Source organism: Arachis hypogaea, chromosome 20 (genome assembly GCF_003086295.3).
Source record: "Arachis hypogaea cultivar Tifrunner chromosome 20, arahy.Tifrunner.gnm2.J5K5, whole genome shotgun sequence".
Classification (NCBI taxonomy): domain Eukaryota; kingdom Viridiplantae; phylum Streptophyta; class Magnoliopsida; order Fabales; family Fabaceae; genus Arachis; species Arachis hypogaea.
The window spans coordinates 141,715,442-141,738,013 of record NC_092055.1 but is presented as its reverse complement, the minus strand read 5'-3'; the positions used below and the strand labels follow the sequence as shown (position 1 = coordinate 141,738,013).

The following is a 22,572-nucleotide window of genomic DNA, read 5'->3' as shown; positions in this document are numbered from 1 at the left end:
AATACCAAAGTGAAATAAAGACACAGTGTAGTTTAAAACATATTTTAGCTAACTATTTTACTTGTGATATTTGAATTGGGGGATAAATTTCTTCGAAAATGTCTTTATTCTTAAGAAACGGAATCCTATTAAAATTCTAAACTTCCTAAACAATACAAAAGCAACATGATGAAACAAAGAGGGAGATGATATCTAAAAAGAAAATAATATTATGATTGCTGCATCCCTCTGAGATTTGATTGCATATTACTGCTCTCCACAACTCAAGATGTCAGTGAAAGGACCTTCTTTCAAAATCAAGTTCCAATTGTTGAATGTTTTTCGGAGGTAACTTGATCAAGACAGACAAACCTGAATGGATAAATTCATTTTTAATCAATCAATCCATATAGATTAACTTTAATTCCTCAAATCAGAGATATTTAATTATATAAATCAAAAGGATTAACTAATAATATTAACTCAGGCATGCACATAAGAAAATCCATTCATCAGGATGAATTTTTCTTCATGAAATTAAGATCATTATGTTTACCTTCAACTAATTGATAAAGAGTAGACCACCATCTTTCTGTAGGAACATTGTATTTAACAAGTGTCTGTTGTATAACATCATCATGCTTCCCTTCCAGAACTTCCTGAAGTGTTGTCAACGCGTCCTTCGTTTTTTCGAGGAAATCTTTGTTATCTTTAGTTTCATTTGGGCTTTGAAGGTTAAGATGCAATGAAGAAAGGGTTGCAGCTATAGCACATTGTGTAGCAGCAGCCCAGTTGGAAGAAGCTAACTGTCTCATTTGATTTTCAAGTCCCTTGTTTTCTTCATTAGAATTGTTCACAATCCTTCCAAAAACCAAACTACATAAATACTCAGCATTTGCAGCTCCTGTACTTTGAACCATCTTGTAGAATGCACTTGCTTCATTCGATAAGAGTTTGTCCGGCGAGTCATACTCAAGGACCTGGAAACAACAGAGGAAAAAGATTAATCTTAATATTGAATTTTCATAGTTGACTTGAGGCAAATGTGTTATTTAAAATACTGCAGATAGAAATCAGATGTTTGAAACACATGGAACTTGGAACTACCCGTCCAGAATCGAGCAATAGAATCCGATTGCAGTCAATAACTGTATTTAGTCTGTGTGCAATGATGAGCATTGTGCAGGACTGAAACTCTTGTCGGATGGTTTTCTGTATAAGAGCATCTGTTCTAACATCAACAGCAGCAGTCGCTTCGTCCAGGACAAGAACCTTTGATCTTCGAAGCAATGCTCTGGCTAGACTTAATAGTTGCCTCTGTCCAACACTAAAATTATCTCCACCCTCCAAGACCTTAGAGAAGCACAAAAGAAAATAACCAATCACGTTTCATTTTTTCCCCTAATAGAAAAACTTATAAAAAACTAACCTCAGAAGAAAAAAAAGCACTTCTGTAATCTTGGTCACTCAGACAACTGACCATTAAAAACTCACATATCTTTCCAACCTTTTTTTTTCGTCTGTCTGTTTCCAATTTATCTCCAGTCAAAATTTGATACATTCATACATGTTCCATATCATGATTGATGCTTCATTTATATAAGATTAATAAAGCATGAATACAATCATCTTCATCTTCATACTAGTATTAGGCAAGCACAAATTTACAATACTCTTTTTCAAAGATTTCTAAACGTGATGTATATTATTAATCATTCCATCAACAGAGGAAAGCAAAAAGCAGTTATAAATTGTGTATGTGCTATTAACAGTACAATATTGGACTCTCGGCTTTAAAACATGCTTACAATCATGGTAAAACAAGTAACAAGAATAATAATAATAAAATGCTTCCTGGAGACAATATTCAAAAGGCTTAGCAAGTGGAAGTAAATAAGATTATGACATGATTTCCAAGCAACCTGAGCAGCCTCAATGACAAATTATAACATAACCTTTGTACCTGTGCATCTAGACCAAGTGGATTTCTTCTTATTACATCCTTCAAATGTGCCCTTTCTAAAGCTTGCCACATGTCGGCATCATTGTGTTCAGTAAATGGATCAAGATTGAAGCGAACAGTTCCTAAGAGAAAGAGTGGTGACTTAGAATGAGATATTTTTAATGGAGTTCAAAGAGAATGTTTATTCAGATAGATGAACACTAAAATATTACAACATTCCTGTATTCTCATAATTGACTTGTTTGCAGTGTTTATGCCATGTGATCACAAATGCAATTTAAAACCATTGTAACAGTGGATCAAGATTTCGAGTTATAGTGCATACCAGAGAAAAGAACTGGTGATTGAGGTATGATAGTTAGAACTCTTCGCAAATCTGCTAGTCCAAACATAGAAATGTCAAAACCATCAATAATGATTCTTCCACTTTGTAGCTCAACGATACGGAATAAAGCATTAAGCATGCTAGATTTTCCTGCACCAGTTCTTCCAACTACCCCAACCTTCTCGGTTGGCAATACCGTAAAGGACAGTCCATGCAAGACTGGAGGAAGTTCAGGCCTGTAACTCAGGACAACATTCTCAAACTCAACTAATCCAGATGTTGGCCATCCTGGTGGTGGACGGTTTGTCTCAATTATTCTTGGAGCCTCAGTTTCCAAATCAATGTATGTGCCAACACGCTCAACAGCATTTAAACTATTTTCAGCTCTACTTGCTTGTCTCAGGACACCACTCAAGAGACTTGTTATGTTTAAAGTATAACTGAGAAGAAGGCCCATTGTAGATGCAAATGCTGCCTGGTTTTCAGATCTTCCATTTTGCAATACAGCAAATGTAGCTATGAACCAAATCATGAGCCCTCCTAATGATTCTAACCTTATGGTGAGCCAACGGTTTGAACTAATATTCACAAGGGTAAATCTGATATTTTTATCCATGAATTTTCCATTAATGTGAGCCATTCTATCATATGCTTTGTAAGCGCGTATGCTTGCCAAACCATTCAACGCTTCTCCAAAGTGTGCATAAACAGGAGATCTTGTAATTGAATCCAAACGCTTCACTTCTCGAGCTGTGCTCTGTCATGAACAAAATATTAGGACAAAAAATCCATGCATAAAAAAATGATCATTTAGTGTTAAAAAAAAAAGAAAAGAAACAAGTAATGCAGGTCTGTCTTTACAGAAAGATGTTTTCTAATTGAATGCCATTTTGACACTTTCGTGGGTGCTTAGATTTACATATACTTTGCTTTGCAACTAGTTAGTCCATGTCAATAACTTTTAGCATATCTCTTTTAAATTTAGCAAAATATATTATTACTAAGGCAAAGAGAAGTGAAAGTGATGTGCATGATCTGGCCTGCAGATAATTCTTCCCGCCAAACAAAGGATTGGATTTAATAGTTTTGGCTGCTTGGGTTATATGTGTCAGGTTTTCTTTTGGACAAGGAGACCATTTGGGACAATGGTACTTTGATTCACTCGTGCTTTTTGGAGTACAGTTTATGCATCCTGGAAAAGTTTTCAGAGGTTATAAAAGTATTTCAATTTCTGGAGATGTGGATATATGATATTTTCCCTTGTAACCACTAGTATAGACTGCAAAAGAATAGTAAATATTTCTAGCCAAATGAACTTCCAGAGCAAAATCCTAGGTGTTTGAATAAATTGTTCCGGAAAATTTTTAATATCCACATCAAGTTTGTAGAAGCCCCATATACAGTTACTGTTCATTTATCTCTGTCAAAGTTCTGCACAACTTGTAGTCCAAAAAACATCAAACGAATATGCAATGCAAAAGAAGAAAAATAGAACATATATGGCATGGAAATCACGTGCGCAAGATTGCTCTATAACTAAGCTGAAGATGTCGAACCCACCTGGTAATATATATAAGCTCCATAAAAGAAGATCAGCAATGGCATTATAGCCCACAGAGATATTGTGCTCACAGTGCCAATAAGAACAAAGGTAGAAAGTAGCTGCCAGAGTTGCCCCATAAACTGATTCACCAAAGTAGAAACCATGGTGTCTATGTCTCCCATGTCTTTTGCAAACCTATTAATTATGCGGCCAACAGGATTAGTTTGGAAGAATACCATTGGGGCCCGAAGTATTTTATCTAGCATTGCATCATGCAATCTTTTTGCAGCACGGAGGTTAGAAATGATCAACCAATAAGAGTTTGCAAGTGTTACAGCTACCTGTTTCCAGAAATCAAAGAACATAAAGAAAAGAACTTTGCTATGTTAGGTAACAGTGGAAAGTTTCTCGAGTAATACATTGTTCTGGCTATAACAAAGCTGAAAAGATGCTAAGTAGATTGTAGAAAGTCGAAGCTTGGAAGTTGTTGAGTTGAACTGAGAATGTACAAATGCTAAGTAGAAAATCGTTGTAGAATGACCTGTCCAAAGGAGAAAAGTGCATAGACGACAAGAAAATATACTGGATTATAATCTGAAGTGGAATCTTGATCTGTCCACACACTTAACCATGTGCTACTTGAAATTCGAAGAACTTCTGTTAATGTGTAGCAGGCAAAGAGTATGAAAACTACCCATAGGCCTCCTAATGCAGCTTTATACCTGTGAATTGCAATAAACAATTAGAATCACAACAAGAGAAACTAAATTCTGTCCAAGCAGAAAAATATTACAATCAGTGCTAGTGGTCTCAAAAAGTTAGAAGACTAGTTATATACAAACACCACAAAAAATCATGCATAAGCGAATTAGTATACTAGCATCACATGGCTGTGATGTATTGATTTCAATAAATGAAATAGTGCATTAAGATAGGAATTAGTACAGGGACAGAATAAAAAAGCCTCCATAAGCTACAAAGAAAAGAGACAAAAAGAGAGAGAGAATAAAGAGCCAGGATTTTGTCATTTTAATAGAAGGGATGCCATGTAGTCCTGACAATTTTCCACAATCAATCATGTTTTCCATACTCTCTTAATAAAACAACTTAAGTAAAAAACTTGCTTTAACATATATATGTTTGGTTCCATGGCCATCTTACCTCGCCAAAACTTTCAAGCTAACCACACCAGTCTCCCGCTCTTCTTGCTTAACAAGCACTGATTTGCGTAATTTTCCCTTCTTCTCATAGCTTGTGTCGTTTGGAATCTGAACAAGTGCCTCATTGCTCGAGGTTGAAACATTAACCTCGACATGGTCCTCTCTACCTTCATTACTCTCTGATTGTTGTTCCATTTTCCCAGCATTTTCCATTAGTCTCTGAAATAGATACCCACACTTTGATAACTCCTCAAAAGTTCCCTGCTCTTTAATCATGCCGTCACTAAGGAGAATAATTTTATCCACTTGAGGGAGAAGATGTAGCTGGTTGGTGACAAGAACCCTTGTTTTTCCTCCCAGTGCTTCCTTTATACAGTTTTTGAAAACCTGAGTCATTGCAAATGAAATTATATGAACTATGAGCACATGTATTCTTACATTCTCATAGTCAAATTCAATAGTATATCTGAAATCAAACTATATACTACAATCTACAAGATAAACACAATCTTATAAAGTATGAGCATACTGAAAATTGAACTTTAAGCCATTAAGTGCTATATTGGTGGAGAAAGGTTAAATTCCCTGCTTCTTGCTTTCAGGTTATTGCTGGAGATCCCCTGAATTTTTCAGCATACCTCAATTTATCGATGATAAAAATTGGTTGGATTTAATTCTTACAATCTTACTCATTATATTGACAATTTAATGAAAAAAATTATTAAGCATGGAGGCACTTTTAAAATTTGAACCACTATAAATCATGATTCAATCATAAAAGAACACTTGTCTTTTGTAGCTTGGTAAAAATAATACCTCATGAGCAACATGAGCATCGAGAGCACTTAAAGGATCATCGAATATATATACATCTGAATCTGAATAGACTGCCCTAGCTAAGGAAACTCTTTGCTTTTGTCCACCACTAATATTGACTCCTCTTTCTCCAATCTCTGTAAAATCACGTGCCTAAAAAGATAATTTAAAATGAAATAAATAAATAAAACTTCATAATATCTCAGAGAATAAAATCTTTAATGAACATGGAATTTATGAACACTAACTGGTAATAAGTTGAGATCATGCTGTAAAGCAGTGACATCAATGGCCTTCCAATATCGTTCATATTCGAATTCTGACCCAAACAATATGTTTTCGCGTACCTGTAAAAAGATGTGATTTAGAAGTACATTGCAGTATTTGTTTCGTTTGAATTTATTACAAAAGAAATAAGTAAAAATGTTTAGAAGCATAAACAAGCTGCAACTGACTGTAGCATTGTAAATCCATGAAATCTGAGGAACATAAGCAACAGTGCCTCTAATTATAGCATTTCCATCTTTTAAAAGAGGTAGCTCTCCAATCATTGCTGAAATAAGTGATGTTTTTCCTTCTCCAGTACCACCAACTATTGCAACTAAGCTTCCAATTGGTATTTCCACATTGATATTTGATAGTGTGGACTTCTCTGCCTATAAATCAAACAGGTTTTTCATAAAGGTCATGTGTGAACTTCTAATATCAAAATTGCAAATAAAATGGGATGTTAGAACTAAACAAAGTATTTAGTAATATAATATTAAACTATTTTGATATCATTCAAAGTCTTTGTTCACTCTTTTGTTCCATTCCTTATCTTAAGACTTGAACACACAATCAAAACAGAGGCTAAAACAAACCAAAAGTGAACTTGCGTGCCCCAAATTAAGGATTTTACCTATCATTGTTATTCATCGACACTTCATCGGAAAAAACGAACAGGATGTTATTTCGGTACCTAGAAGTATTAGTTATGCAGATGATAAATCTGCTCAGCATGAACCTACTCTATCAAAAGCTTAAGTTATTTGGTGAAAGCAGATGGATAAGATTTTTAGCTTAATGTTCCTCATCATACAAGAGCCTTGAGAAGTTACTGGCCCTTAGCATGAAAGCATTGTGAAGCTAGGGACCATTTGCATTAATCTTTCAATACAAGAGACATTGTTTTCACAAAAGCCAAATCTGTTCAGTTATCATTCAAGTGATATTAAAGTTGTCATCTAAACATTTTCCTAACATCTTTTCCTTCTTCATTTTGAAAATCTAAATGCAATAAAATGTGGCTACCTATATATACCAAAACAATTAAACATTACTGTCATTGAAAAATTGACCTTTGCATCCCATGAAAAGTTCCCATTTTTTATTGAGATGGCTGGAAGTCCTGGTACAAGAGGTGGATTTTGTTTTAGATTTCGCTCCTCAGCCAAGAATAATTCTTCCAGCCTTTGCAACGATACATTTGCATTTGCTACCTGTCAAACTACAGGGTCAATAATGTATGACTTGATCTCTCCAAACAATCTCATATTTTACATAAAAAACTAAACTGCTAATGGAATGAAACAAGGTCCAGCAACAACCTGACTTAGTAAATTTGGTAGCATGTTTAATGGAAAGCGCAAAACTGTGAATAGAGATAGTGAGGTAAATGCCCTTGCAGGAGTCAATTCTCCACCAAGTAAAGTAAACATTCCAAATGAAGTTACAGTCACAAGAACTGGGATGCTATTTAGAATAAAGGTATTGAGCTGCAACAAAAGACAAGATATGAGAAAGCTAAAAATTTCATAATTTAGAAGAATTACAGAAGTCAGAAAATTTTTTTATCAGCATTTCGAATATTGGCTTTGTTATGGAGGGCAAGCATATTTGGAAACAAGAAATTCAGGAATAAATCTCCATCTAACACAGTAACACAAACTGAAATTGAGTCCCTTACAAAAATTGTCATTCAAGTTCAAACCAACTATGCATTGACATCAAGAGTTCAGCTAACAAAAGCATTATAAATGTTACCATCACTGATTTTAATTTGTGAGAAAGAGATAATATTAAAAGGCGTTTTGCTAACTTGCGCCCTAAGGGCATAGGCTAAGCATACCATAAAAAGAAATATTTTCTAAAAGTTATTACAAAAATTGACTTTTTTACGTTTTCAATACATTGAATACATTAGAAGTGTTAAAAAGTTTCTATTATTATATATTTAAAATGTGCCCTTAGGGCGCAAGTTAGTTAAATCATATTAAAAGAATGGGATCACATGAAAACTTTTTACTCTGTTGCTACCTTGGAATTAGCCCTATAAGTTAGCATCAATAGGCATGCATTGTCACATGTATAAAGAAGGATCAATGTGGTATATACACCTAGAAAATACATCCTACATACAAAAATAAAGACTCACACAAATTTAAAGATATAACTACCATTGTTTCCCCACAGAGGATATCAATATAGCATTCAAGAGTTATTTCACAAAAAGCCATATTAACATCCCATACTGTTGGTAATATAGTAAAGTTCCTTTATGTATCAGTTAGGTTCAAATAGGCATAATTAGTTTCTTCTTTATTGACATTGTAATTATGAAGAATGATTACTTCCGTGTATATAAAGAACACAAGCTGATGAGGTTTGCCCTGAAGTATTTACAGAAAATCACAATCTACACATATCCAGTGATCCTTGTAAACAATTTTATTAGCATGGCCCTTTTGAGGCCATCTTTCAGTGTACAGTATATTGTTGTTTCCAGTTTTGATAAATGAACAGTCCAATGCTCATCACAAAGAAAATGTAAATGATTATTAATCTCAAATTCATAGATCATCACCATAATAATAAACTGGATTACTGAAAAAATAAGGGGAGTTCATAAATCTAAAATCACATCAAGGTCCATACAGCATTTAACAGATGTGCTTTGCGAAACCAAGATAGCTCATAATCCCGTATGCTTTGTACTCTACATTGAAAGCTTGTTTCCCATGCATAACATCTGAATCATTTCCGAATATAAAAGACATTTGTTAAGATTCTATTTGAACAAGAAGGTCAAACGAACTTTGTTTTAACGTGTTCATACTTTACAGTATCCATGGCAGCCAGAATTTCATGCATGATACCAACCCTCTTGTCTGTTTGCTGCAGTCCTTCCTTTGTCAGTTTTCTCATTTTGGCAATCACGTATGTCTGTTTCCAAAAATAATAACAAAAAAAAAAGATTTGTCTGTATATTTGAGAAGAATTGCCTAAATATACAAAGAATAAGCCATTACTGTAGAATGGAAAACATAATAAACACACAATTTTCATTAATCCTAAATTATAAACTATGAATCATTTTGCACCTTGTAATGAAATTCATCAACTTTGACCTTAATCTGCTATATCTACCATATATCTACTATATATCTACTATTTATCTACTATATATCTACTATATATAAAGGGGATAGAGGAGAGTTGGTGTCCAATTTTTTTCCGAAAATACTCTTCTTCATATATTAAAATGTCATAAAATATTTTTTTAAAAATATTTTTTCCCATGCCACATAGTTGTGCACTGATCATGGATCCTAAGACGGATTGTGACACAACTTCTTGGTATCATTCTACAAAAATCCCTTTAAAGCTGTTTCTTTGATAGCTATGCCAAGAAACTTTTGTCTTATATTCGGCCAAAAATGAGAGCGCAATAGTTTAAAAAACTGAAAAAGCGCACACATGCACACGTGTGAAAGAAATCATATATAAACTTGCCTGTAGTGGGACAATGAGAACTAGCATTAGCGATCCAATGAGTGAAGCAACGCCTAGTTGCTGGTATAGGAGAACCATCGCTATGATGATACGGAATGGTGCTGACCAAAGTCCATGAAGTTGTTGACATATTTGCTGAACATTGAAAATGAATAACAACAATGAAATTTAAGCCATCAGCACGTTGACTATGCCTCAAATGGTAAGAAAAAGATTGCAATTTATATTAAATATTTATAATACAGATACAGGTATATTGAGAAATTAAACATTATTATTGGCTTGCTTTCTCTATCAACCTTATTAAGAATAAGATGTTATTCTTAGTTTGAACTACTAAAGTGTTGGGCACTTTTCAATGGCTGTTCCTTACGCCTTTGATATGAGGAATAAAACCTTCACACCCGAGGATTTTGATTGGTTTGAGCACCGGAAAAGATAAGGCCCTTTCTACCATCCTGCGACTATATGGGGATCCCTGCCACCCCCCTTGTTGGAACATGATGGCAAACCCCACCAGTCAGCCTTAGACTAAACTCCAATGTTCAACAACTTGATGAATACTTGATGTCAAGACATAGGTAAAAGACATTTTTGGCTAGAAGCACCAATGGAACAACATGCATTGGGGAACTTTGCATAAGCAGTTAAGGTAATAAGTAAACCTGTCCCTATGCCAACATGTTTTCGTGGAAACTCATGTCTCTTAGCTTAAGCAATGAACTAACCTGTAGTGCATTGGCGTCTGTAGTTATCATATTCATAAGTTTCCCAGATGAGAACTTCTTTCGACCTTCATTAGTTAGCCTCAAAGATTTTCTAAATATAGCAGCCACCTACATGGTCACATCATACAAAATGTGTAGCTAAAATAATAATAATAATAATAATAATAATAATAATAAAAGAGATTATACTTTATTTAGGCATCCTAACACTAGATGAAAATGAAGCTGTCATACCAAAGTTGATCTAAGCTGAAAACCAACACGCATCACATTCTGGAAATATTGAGCTTCACATAGAACACCAAGTGACTGTAAAGAGGCATTAAATGTGTAAGAGAAGATCTTTGAATAACTGACCTCTATTATCTAGTTTCACTTCTTATAAAAGTTAATATACGAGATTAATTAATTGCAGCTATTATTTACCAGAAAAGTGATTGAAGGCTTTACAAGATAATTAATATTCAATATGCGCTCCCTTATTAGAGATATAACTATTCATATTGCCTCCTCCTATCAGCTTAAGCTTTTGGAATGAGTAGTTTCATGACATGGTATCAGACCTCTATGTCCAAAAGGTCTAGAGTTCGATCCTTGGTGAACCCAAAAGTGAAAAAATAGCATAAGGCAAATAAAAGAAGAAAAGAAGGCTTATGCAAGAATCAAGCAAACCCAAAAGAGGCTTAAGTTTTTGCTTTTGTTTATGGGCCTTTCAGTTAGAGAAGAAACAGTTGCCAGAAAAAAAAAAAAACGAAGTTTCGCATAATGGCATTTTACTGGTGGGTATGTAAACTATCTAGAAAAAGGAAGAAAGAAACAAACGCAAAACCAAGATCAATATCTAAATGAACAAGGTATGAAAACTATATGAGATAGTAGCCATACCACTCCAACAAATATGGAGAAAGCATAGATGTAACCAACCCAAGATGGATCTTGATTTTGCATTGACTGCGTCATCAATAAGAAAAAAAGTTTAGAAGTTTTAACAAATTAATATACATAAAATAAATTATTCATAAATTCATACTTGCAAAAATTAAATAAATAAAAAAATGTCGTTTAACAATGAGGAAAAACTTTTCAAACTATTACTTGAGACTTGGTGTTCCAATGATGATCAGTGCATGTCTATCAGATACGTCCTGATTGGCTGTAGGGTTAATGTTAAACATTCATGAAAAAGTTTTAAAAATCGGTATGCATGCAGCATTCCTGATAGCTTTTGTCATAAAATGATCTTTCATTCATGTTGGGATTTTGTTGACACCTTTTGCCTATATATGCATGCATCGGGCTAGAGTGATTCAACAACTAAATTTTATTCTCCTACAAGTGTTCATTCAAATCTGATAGTGGTGAACAAAGAATAGAATCAGTTGAGATATTTTGGGATAGAACAAATACACTTACATTTAACAGATGGTTCAGCAGAATTGGCCCAACAAACTGGGAAAGATCATTACCAATCTGCAAAGATCATCACATAATTTCGATGTATCCTAGGAGTCAGAAACTAGAGAACTAAACATATCACATAGTTAACTTGCATAATACAATATTTTGCATATTCCATGCATAATATAATTTCATATATGAAGCAATTTGCACACAGTAAGGTAAGCCTAATGAGATTTCTGATTGCAAAGAACCAATAAAATTGACTTTTGCATTATCCTCAAGCCCAGGTGTGACGGGTGTGCGAGACATATAATACCACATTGAGGCCTTCACATATAAGTTTATTGCTTAATCGTTTTGAAAGTTGGTATTTTAGTACTTGTCTTTGTTTATTTGGAAAGATTATCGCCTCATGCTTAATTAACTTTGACACATCAATTTCAATAATCTTATTCCAGTTTAAATTAGTGAGAAGGTTGAATTGCTTCACCTGCATTCAGATGTAACTTGTAATGTGGAAATGTTTACGTATTTATTTGAAGCTGTTTAAGTTACAGGTCAAAACCGGGGATCAAAATGTTCACCTTATAGATGCCTCCCCACCAAAACCTAATCAAACATTCAAGTCAAATTGAATAAAAGAAGAGACATCAATGTTACTAACATCATCTTGGCACGTCAAAGCAAAGGTAAATCATTTAATTTGGAAGATAATGTATTGAGAAAAAACATAAATAGTACCTCTTCCCTAAGCTGTTGTTCAAAGATCTTAAAAGCCATGGGTTAGAGCTTTGAAATTCTAACATCCAACACTTTTGAAACCTACAGAAACCAAGAATTTGTTTAATTGTTGTGTGCCGGATGTATTGATCTCATGCAGAAACACAGAGTATGCTGAATATAAACTTTTCTGTTAATGTCTCTGTCTGATCACACTTGTCTAGCTTCCAAACATCCTTTTCTCTGATGGGTTTTCTGTAACCTTGCCGCATGAGTGGAGTTACCCATCCAAAACATAATCCTACAGTAAACGAAAGTTGGCTATTAATTTACAAGGATAGACAATATAATTATGTGAAAATGTAGTTATATCGAATGCAGACATTGGCAAACTCTTAATTTATAACAAGCCCAGTTAAGAAATTACATACTAGAGAATATATTAGCATGCATCTCAGGGAAAACTTGTTCCTCTCCACAAAGTAGTTCATACTCAGCATTGTCAGGAAGCTCGTCTTGCATTGTTATATGGCCATCATAAGGAACCAAGTTAGGTACGTAAACAAAAAGCAATGTACCAAACAAGACCTGCATCAGAAAAGCATCCATAATTAGTCCATTGTTGTGTCTTACTGACTCAATATCATAGCATTATTCAATTCCCAGTTGTTTCATCACATTAAGAATTGGTTTACAACCATAGCTAACAATGAAACTATTAAACATTTCAACCATTTGAGCATATGTCAATATGTTACCCTTAATCATGAATGTCGGCAGATATGCAGTGTTGGAATGTTGTACAAGGTATTGTAGAATGCAACTGATTTTGTATATACCCTCCTAATTATTTCTTTTCTAATAAAACTTCAAAAAACGATGGGGGGAAAATCAAATATATACCTGGCAGATAAAAGTACTAAGGTACAGAAACAGGGCAGATCTGCACAAAAAAAAAAAAAAAAAAAAAAACAAGACTCTAAATTTTAAGCAGAATATTCCAATACATTTACCATTCTATAAGTTACTGCAGTTAACACAACATTGAAGAGAAATTCATTGCTTTAATGGACTTGTATTCTTCAATATTGATCATTCAGAACTGAGTATTTCCAAAGTCAAATACCTCTATGAATAACTTTTGGTTTCGATAACCATGGAACCTATCTTGCAATCATAGTTACCGGATGAAGGCTTCATGGTCCTTAAAATGCTGATCAGGCTTGTTCTTTGCATACATTTTAATGCAAAAAGGAAAAGGCAAAGAGTAGTTTTGAAATTAAAAAACTAACCTACTGCAGTAATCTTTCACTGACAGAAGAAGGTTAAGCAATACAACATCTCCAACCAAAACATAGATAACTCCAAACCGCACCACCCATCTAAATTGTCGGATATAAACCTTGGTTTCCAATAGAATGAGAACTATCATCGAACACCATGTAAGCGCTTCAACTATCAAGGCCATTGCCTGCAACAACACAAGAGTGCACATGTTTATAAATTGCATCCTCCATTTGACAAACTAAAGCCTTAATCAAATATCAACATTGAACGCATCTAAGGAATATAGTATTCATGCATTGCCAAGGTTGTGTAATACGACACAAAAAAAAATTTTAGTTGTGGAAATAGGAAAATGTTAGATAAATATCCATTCATATGCTTCTACTTAACAATTTAAACTTTTAGGATGAATGGTTTTCTGATATAGTATTTAGAGTTTCCATAATCGAAAAGTCTAGAACTCTATCAATGTCCTTGTTGTCTTATTCTTCTAAATAAATAGATAAGGAATTTCAGCATAAAGTCAAAAATAGAATCATGCATAATTCAGGTTTCAAATTTAAAATAAACTCTTAAGTATGAAGACATCTTAGATATATAACCATTCATGTGCATGTATCAAACAACTTAAACTTTTGAGACAAATAATTTCATGACACAGACACAAGATCTTCCTGTCCAGATAAAAAAGAGAAAGTCTCAGGGCCAGCACTTTCATTAAAATTTACCCAGCATTTAACCATCAAAAAAAGAGTGTAATCCCACACCATTAGATATAATCTCACACCATTAAAAATATTAATGATGGCTAATTGATGACTACAAATCACAAAATATGCTGGCTCCTAGCACTACTGAATACAAAATTTTCTTGTACTTTCTATACTTCTTGGAAGTGATTCTAGATTTCTGTTTTTAAGAGATAAAATCCGAAAGCAACCTAGAGCATATATGAACAAGAAACCCACCTCAAAAGGAGCAAATCCAGTTTCACCATTCAAGTTAAATGCTGAAATTCCAGTCAACAATCTCAACAGAGGCTGAATAGCACAATAAGAAGCCAACAATGCGAGAACATAATTATACCAATTAGAACGCAAGGAAAACCTCTGAGCCTTTGTGTTTGTAGCAATAAGCCAAATTCTATAGAAGCAAAGTCCCATAAGAACGAAATTGGAGGTTGAAATTACAAGAGTATTGATTGCACATGGCGTATAGGAACCAAAGGCGCTATCAACTGCTTTGGCCCAAACACTGTTTGATTCAGGCTTGCAGTACCAAACGAATGGTTCCATGAATGATGCTCTCTGTAACTGTAACTGCACACTGAAATGTGAAAGGGGGAGAAGTTCATGCGAGACTTTAATAATTGGGACATTTTGGCGCTAAGTTCAGTAGAATGATAGTGACGTCAGCAAGCGAGGGAAGAGGGGAATCTAAACACTCAAATATGAGTAACGACATCGATGCTAACGTCACCGCTGACGGATTGACCAATAACTTTATAAAAAAATGGTGGAAACTCAAGTACACTCGACTTCACGTGAAGTTGGTAGTTGAGAGCCGTTAGATGAAAATTTAGTCAAATCAGTCAAATCATCCAACGACTCTCAACTATCAACTTCACGTAAAGTCGACTACGCATGAGTTTTCACCATAAAAAATAATTTAAAATCGTCAGAATTTATTATTTTAAATATTAATAATTAATTAATAACTAAAAATAATAAATTTTAATAAGTTTTTAATATTTTCTAAATTTATTATATTTTTTAATTATTTATAATATTTTTTTAAAATCTGTTAAACTGACGAATAATTACTGCATATACAGATTACTAAATATATACAAAACGAACAAGGGAGCTAACTCAAGTTGTTTCTCTAAATTTATTATTACATCCAAGTAAAGTGAGTATTAGACTTTCGGGCACATCACATTAATCATTCTAATCATTTAATATTTATTATTCTTAAAGGTTCCTTAGATATGTTGACTTTTGTTAACAAAACAAATTTTTTAATAATTTATTTATTATATTTTATATTAATAATTTAAATTTAGAATTTAAAATTCTTTTATCTTTCATAATAGTTTTATTTTCAAAGAGTGTTAGACTCTTAAGTTTGTCGGAGCACATCAAGATTTTCTGTAAAAAAAAATTAAATTTATAATTTTAATATTTAATAAATATAAAGTTAATTTACATCTTTATAATTTAGAATTATTATTGTTCATATTTCTTTATAGTCATAAAGAATAATTTAAGAGTTTATAGTATTTTCATAGAATTTCTCAATTTACTTATCTATTTTTTGTTATATAATAAAAAACTCTTATGAATTTAATTTTGATGAATTAAAATTTTTTATACAAACATTGATTTGCAGATAATTTATGCAATGAACATAAAATAGTATAATTATTAACTTATCAATACGTTATTAAAAATAGTTTAGTAGTAGATTACTGTCTACCAAGATGGACAAATTGATAGCTAAAAACGGTCATAGAACAAGAATAATTTTTATAGATGAAAATTCACGTAGAATTGTCTTTATCTAAAATTGATAGCTAAAAACGGTTAAATAATTTGATAGATTTGACTAAATTATTATTTAATAGTTATTAATTATTAATTTCATACGAAGATAATTATATATGAATTTTCATTTTTTTTATATTATTCCTTTGGTTTTGTTTTAATTTTATTTTTAATATTTTATTAATTTAAATTTTATACATAATGTATTAAAAGGTTTCAGTTATATTCTTTAGAACATATCAGAGGTAATATTATCCTTGTTCCTTGGGGTAAAATTATAATCAAATTAGGGAAAACAATACTAGTGGCTCAATCGGAACCCTTACCTCGTTTTTAACAATTATATCAAATTAACATTGCAAAATTTTCAACAAAGTTTTCCCCCTCAAATCACACACACTAACGCTAAAGTTTGCCCGTGATAGCAATTTATGGATTGAGAATTGAGATCTCCCTTTTTAATTTAATGATTTTATAAATTTCATTTAACAAATGCTCGATTTTTGTTGGTAGAATATAATAAAACATGATAGTGAAACATGTGATTTTACCTCAATTTATTACCATTATAACACAACCAATTATTATTGAAAAAAATTGTGTTCATTTTTTCTTTAAGTTTCATTTGATTTGTTTAGAGGCAACATTTTTTTTTTCATATACACCAACCACTAATCAATTGAATGCTTCTATTCATACAACCATTTTAAGCAGTAAGTGTAAAAAATAATTTCTCTAACAATTGTAATAATATATAATTAAATATAAAATGAGGAAAATAAATTTGATTGTTCACAATCATACCTAATCGCTGTCATGTAACAAAATCTAAATAAATAAAAGAAGAAACTGAATCAAGCCCAGAGCAGTGTGATGACCAAAAATAAGATAATGGCCAATCCAACACAGAATCCCACTATTGTCATAAAGGCCTGCAGATTGCAAAATTGAATAACTTAGAACAAGAAATTCAAAGGACAAGCTTATAAAGAAAAGGAAGGGGTAGAGAATGAAATTCAAGTTATAGAAAGTTACCTTTCCCTGTGATTGAAACTTAAATTTAGCAGTAAACCATGATAATCCTCTATCAACAAATGGCGCCAACGCCAATGCTCTGCATAACAAGTAACTCCATCATTTGTAACAAAACGTGCACTCATCTCAGAATTTGATTCATTTAAAATTACTCTATATTTCAAAATATATCTCATTTTAAAACTTTAGTACATTAATAATGTATCTGGACATAAATTTTGTATCCGAGTACATTGAGTTTTGAATACCAAAATTCAAAAGTGACATATTTTAGAACAGACTGAGTACCAAAAAAAGAGATTTTCCTATTTGTACATATGCAGACGGATGCAAACAAGCAAACAACCATAATTCATAAAAATGAAATGGCAACAGTACAAAGATAACCCTTTTTTAAAAAAAAAAAAAGCTTACAAAGATAGGTTATTTATACACATTGACAAAGCATATGGTTTTAAACAGTTGTGATCCCAAAGATTCATGGCAATCTAAAATGCTGTCATTACATTACTTGGACAAAGTTTACAATCAAAATGACCAGTCCTCGAAAGCCTAACACAATCATCCATATAAATAGTTTTGCAACAAGATCAACAAAGGCGGACATATAAGTTCTGGATGTATCATTTTTTTTTTTTCAATTTGACAATTATTGAGGGCAGAGGTAGTATATCATTAACTCACAAGACAGCATATTTACATGGATTACACAGTTAAAAATATGAAAGATTCAGGTAGCTCACCCTCCAGCTCTGATAAGTTTGGTAACTTGACTACCAGCCCACACCATGGCCATCACTTTGAGAAATCTAAACATAACATTGAATGGTCATTGTTAACCATCATTGTTTTACAAAGCGAACAAGAGAAACATGGGAGTGGTACCACCGTACCAGCAACATGTTCTTACCTTTCTACAGCAGCTAGATAACCCATCCTTCCTGGTGCTGGAGCAATGTAAAACCTAACAAACATGAAGCATATATTCTTAATTTGAGTGATTTTTAAACAATTTACAAAGTTCCAAGTACTTAAGGGATGGAAGAAAAGCCCCAACCTTATGAAGAAAATTAGATAAGAAGTATAAAAGTATTATTCAATACATGAATTGGAATAACAAGAGGAAAAGAAAACCACAGACCATGTTAGAGGGACAAATGTTCACATACCATACGATAAGAAATGTCGTGAGATAGTATGCAGTGTTCAGAAGTCCATAGGACAGGATTCCAGAAATTCCATATCTCCTCAATTTCGTCAGGATCCTAGCAAACAAATAAGGGGGTTATAATTTTGTAAAGAGGGTATTATATAGATACATGCTAATTCTCCATCACAATGGCAAAGTGATGAAGTCCTGTACTCGTGTTATTTTAGAGTTTGGTTACTTTATTTTCAAAAATGAGAAATAAAATGGGTATCAAATGATTAGTCCGTCTCTCACAATGTAAGGAAGACTAGTAAAATGCCATGAACTAGACCAGGGGGAGATTTGAAGGATGGAACACTCGAGTCAGTACAATCAAGAATCAATTGATAGAGCAGAAAGTAACATACACATAAGCATACTATATTTACCAGATAAAGCATTTCTAGTCCCTCATAACTGATGGAAATGTATTATAGCAAAAGCAGCACATACTCATTGCTCGTGGATGACTCTCCTTTCTTACTCTCTGCGCTTTCTTTGGAACCTAAAAACATCTTGTCATTATTATCAAGCTTAAAAAAACGATTCCAAAGCTAAACAATACCAAGGATCAAAGATATTAATACACACAATAACATATTTATTTACCTAATAATTGAGCAGAATAATAAAATTTCAAAATTCTCTTTCCATAAATCAGATGACCAAAATGGAAATTCAGTCCTCATGTGTTTCTCAAACAAGTCTAACCTCAGAAAGTCAGAATACTAAAAAGAAAAGACAAGAAAATTTCAAGAAAACAAGGTAGTATTGGGCCCAGGCCACAAAACATTAGGACCAAAAATGTATCAAATTTAGTTTATCGGGGAATGGGGTTGCACTATTGTTTGAGAGATATAACTTAAATAAATTAATATATGCATTCATATTTATTTTCAGTTGCAGGAGACAAGATACGACAGACATCTATCCTTGACAAACAATAAGAGCCTATGTAGTTTGCATTTCCATTTTCTGTATTTTACTTCTACTGCTTTATGTTTCCAGGATTTTAGAAAGAAAACAGTGAAGCAATAAAATCTTGAAACAAAAGACATTGAAAATTATAACAGAAAATGAAGACACAACCAAGCAGCCTCTAAGTTTTCCTTTTGGTCAATTTGAAAGCAAAGCTCCAACAGAAATTTTACATGTTTCACCAAAAATCAGAAAGCAATCCTCTGGTCCATTACAGTAAATTGTAATAGATAAAGGTTCATAATATGGCTACTACTGTCCAGCACGTTGCAACTTTCAAAATCGTCAAACATGAAAGGCCATACTGGAAATTGAAATTGAAACCCAAAATAATTTGCACATCAAGTAACGTCTTCTACTTAAAATGGTAACCAGAAATTTAGAATATTGTAATGAACAGGTCCTAATTACTGCATACTCCTTGAAAGTAGAATACCTTCATGGCTGTTTGCACTTGACAATTCATATGCCTAACCTTGCACCAATGATAGATAAGACAATCCAATCAGTAAAAACATGATAGTACAAACTACAAAGTGAAGGGGAAAAAAACACCGCCAAAAAGAAAAAAAAAAGAGTGAAAACTTAAGTGCAGTCATAGTTGATAACTGAAAATCGTTAGATAAAAATTTAGTCAACTCAGTCAAATCATTTAACTGCTCTTAACTACCAACTTCACGTAAAGTCGTTTGCACCGGAGTTTCTACCCAAAAAAATGGAAAATGAAAAAGAGAGATCCTGAACTAAATCAGCAACGAGGAAGAAAGTTTCATAATTAAGAATTAAGAAAATGAACAAATGACAGAATACCTTATTTAAAAGTTTCATAAGATATTATACCGCAAAATTATTAATCAAAAACACGAAAAATCATAAAAATAAAGAAGTTATTGTTGAAGAGACAAATTGAGATGAAACTACATACATTGTCATTGGTGTAAGTCGAGCAAAGTGTTGTTTGTAATTTTAGGGTACTAGTGCGTCTTCTTAGGGAGGAGCCACCGCTGAAATCGCCGAAACCCTAAACTTGAGACATATCCAAATGGTAAACGAAACGAAGTGAGGAAATGTTGGCGATGAATTTGAAGGAGAAAAGTAGGAGTGAAATGAAGTACCTGATGGTGATGGTGTTGATGAAAAAGAAGGCTGGGATTGCAGTGTGATGCAACTGCAAACTTCATAGAAATAAACATCGATGAGACTTGAGAATTGAGACACAGTTATCAGTTATCACTTATTAATTTATTATATTATCATGAATGCATTAAATATAGAAATTAGTATAATATCGAAAATAAAATTCCTAAATTATATCGTCTCACCCAAATCCACCTCCTTCAAGTAATAAAAAATACCAAAATGACATCCAATAGAAAAAAAATGTGGCTAACATGCCTTGAAAGTAAGAGGCAAAACCTCTGTTAGTTAAAAAAATCAATAACAAATTCATAATCATAGAAATTTATAATAGAGACTACAAGTTTTTTTCTTTAAATAAAAATTTAATTAAGTGATTTAAAATAAATCTCTAAAATGATTAGCAACAATAACAATCCTAAATTATGTTGTCACCACAAACATAACCCTAACCATGTAAAGTAAAATAGAACAATATTTACAAGCTAAAATTAATTTAAAAAATTATTAAATTATTTTTTTTTTAAATGTAAATTAAAATTAATAAAAAACATACAATAACACATATTTACTAACCTCAAAGCCAAGACCCAATAATTTGCCATGACACATTCAATTTTGTTTATGTCATCCCAATGTGCATCCATCATAGTTAAAATAACTCAATTATTACAATAAAAGCACTCGAAAAGACTAAAAGAACTCAAAAATTAAAAAATGTAACGAATAAAAGCCCTGAACTCTAATACATATTTATTACGAAAAAATTTTGCATCTATGTATTTTTTACACAGTTGTTAACCAAGTAATTTTCTCCACACGCGTGTCTCTCACCTTTTACTCATTCAGTCATTTGTCATACACGCGTTACATATAACATGCTGCAACCTAAAATTTTGCTCAACGTAAACCTTCTGCTGCAACGTAAACCTCCTCCTTCTTCTTCTTCTTATTCTTCTCTGCTCGCGTTCTTCCTTATTGATCTACATTGCCTTCGTTGTTCTCCTCTGGTCGCGTTCATCTTCTCGTTTTCTTATTTCGATCTGGTTGCATTTATCTTCTTCCTATTTTTCTTCGTTTTCTTCTTCGATCTGCACTTCTGAATCGAAACAATAAATGACTCAACTTCAAATCAGAAGAGCAATTTGGATTACTCTTCTGAAACGAATCAAACTGACAAAGTTTGGATTATTCAATTTTGAATTGAATTGAATGGAATACAATTGCTAATTTGAATTGAATTAAATGGACGGAGGTGTACTGAATTGAATTGAATTGAATTGATAATATGTAAATTGTAGACAAAGTTATTTGAATTTGATTTTATATAATAGATTATGTTTCGTTCACTCAGTACTATACAATTGTATTGTGTTCAGTTCACCATGAGTACTATGTTCGATTCACTATGAGTACTGTGTTCGGTTCACCATGAGTACTGTGTTCGTTTCATTCTGAACTATTCAAAACTCTTCTTCCTCACCTTCTACTGCTTCTTCACCAGAGAGAGAAGGAGGAAAAGACAAAAAAAATACAGCAGCAACAACAACAAAAGAATGACAATAGGGTTTCAGGGTTTAGGGTTTTAGGGTTTAGGGTTTATGAGTTCAGGGTTCAGTGTACAGGGGTTTAGTGTGTTTCAAACTTTCGATTCTCCCCGTGTATTAATTTCGGTTCACCGTGTTCATGGTTGAGGGTTTAGGGTTTAGGGTTCAGGATTTTATGGGGTTTAGGATTTACGGTAGGGTTCAGGGTTTAGGGTTTACGGTTTAGGGTTTAGCATTCAGGGTTCAGAGTTCAGTGTTTAGGGTTCGGGTTCAAGGTTTAGCGTTCAGGTTCAGAGTTCAGAGTTTAGGGTTCGGGTTCAGGGTTTAGGGTTTAGGTTTTAGGGTGTAGGGTTTAGGGTTTATGGTTTAGATTTTAGGGTTTTAAGGATTTAGGATTTATGGGTTCAGGGTTCTGGTTTTAGTGTTTAGGGTTTAGGGTTCAGT

The 22,572-nt window shown here is 32.9% G+C and overlaps 2 protein-coding genes across 16 annotated transcripts; both read right to left on the bottom strand.

The window, feature by feature from the left end:
* Window positions 1-28: 28 nt before the first annotated feature.
* LOC112782716 (ABC transporter C family member 12) lies at window positions 29-15,052 on the bottom strand. Of its 15 annotated transcripts, none has more exons than XM_029296148.2 (28): window positions 14,887-15,042; window positions 14,665-14,736; window positions 13,702-13,880; window positions 13,313-13,352; window positions 12,841-12,997; window positions 12,596-12,710; window positions 12,431-12,511; window positions 12,274-12,298; window positions 11,702-11,758; window positions 11,174-11,239; window positions 10,523-10,597; window positions 10,289-10,396; window positions 9,561-9,695; window positions 8,884-8,990; window positions 8,703-8,796; window positions 7,376-7,543; window positions 7,127-7,267; window positions 6,242-6,442; window positions 6,035-6,133; window positions 5,787-5,939; window positions 4,972-5,357; window positions 4,352-4,532; window positions 3,828-4,151; window positions 2,268-3,024; window positions 1,943-2,064; window positions 1,087-1,332; window positions 536-959; window positions 29-351 (listed from the first exon to the last, which is right to left on the bottom strand). In XM_029296148.2, the coding sequence occupies exons 1-28, from the start codon at window positions 14,989-14,991 to the stop codon at window positions 272-274; spliced, it is 4,698 nt and encodes a 1,565-aa protein (XP_029151981.1). In that variant the 5' UTR covers window positions 14,992-15,042; the 3' UTR covers window positions 29-271. The 15 variants fall into 15 exon arrangements, with proteins under 15 accessions (XP_029151981.1, XP_072085191.1, XP_029151982.1 ...); XM_072229090.1 differs by having other exon boundaries at window positions 4,394-4,532; XM_029296149.2 differs by having other exon boundaries at window positions 14,665-14,705; window positions 14,783-15,031.
* Window positions 15,053-16,772: 1,720 nt separating this feature from the next.
* LOC112785169 (uncharacterized) lies at window positions 16,773-20,757 on the bottom strand. Its single transcript, XM_025828614.2, has 9 exons — window positions 20,560-20,757; window positions 20,370-20,465; window positions 19,881-19,914; window positions 18,920-18,971; window positions 18,447-18,542; window positions 18,188-18,241; window positions 18,021-18,086; window positions 17,278-17,356; window positions 16,773-17,174 (listed from the first exon to the last, which is right to left on the bottom strand). The coding sequence occupies exons 1-9, from the start codon at window positions 20,635-20,637 to the stop codon at window positions 17,097-17,099; spliced, it is 633 nt and encodes a 210-aa protein (XP_025684399.1). The 5' UTR covers window positions 20,638-20,757; the 3' UTR covers window positions 16,773-17,096.
* Window positions 20,758-22,572: the final 1,815 nt, after the last annotated feature.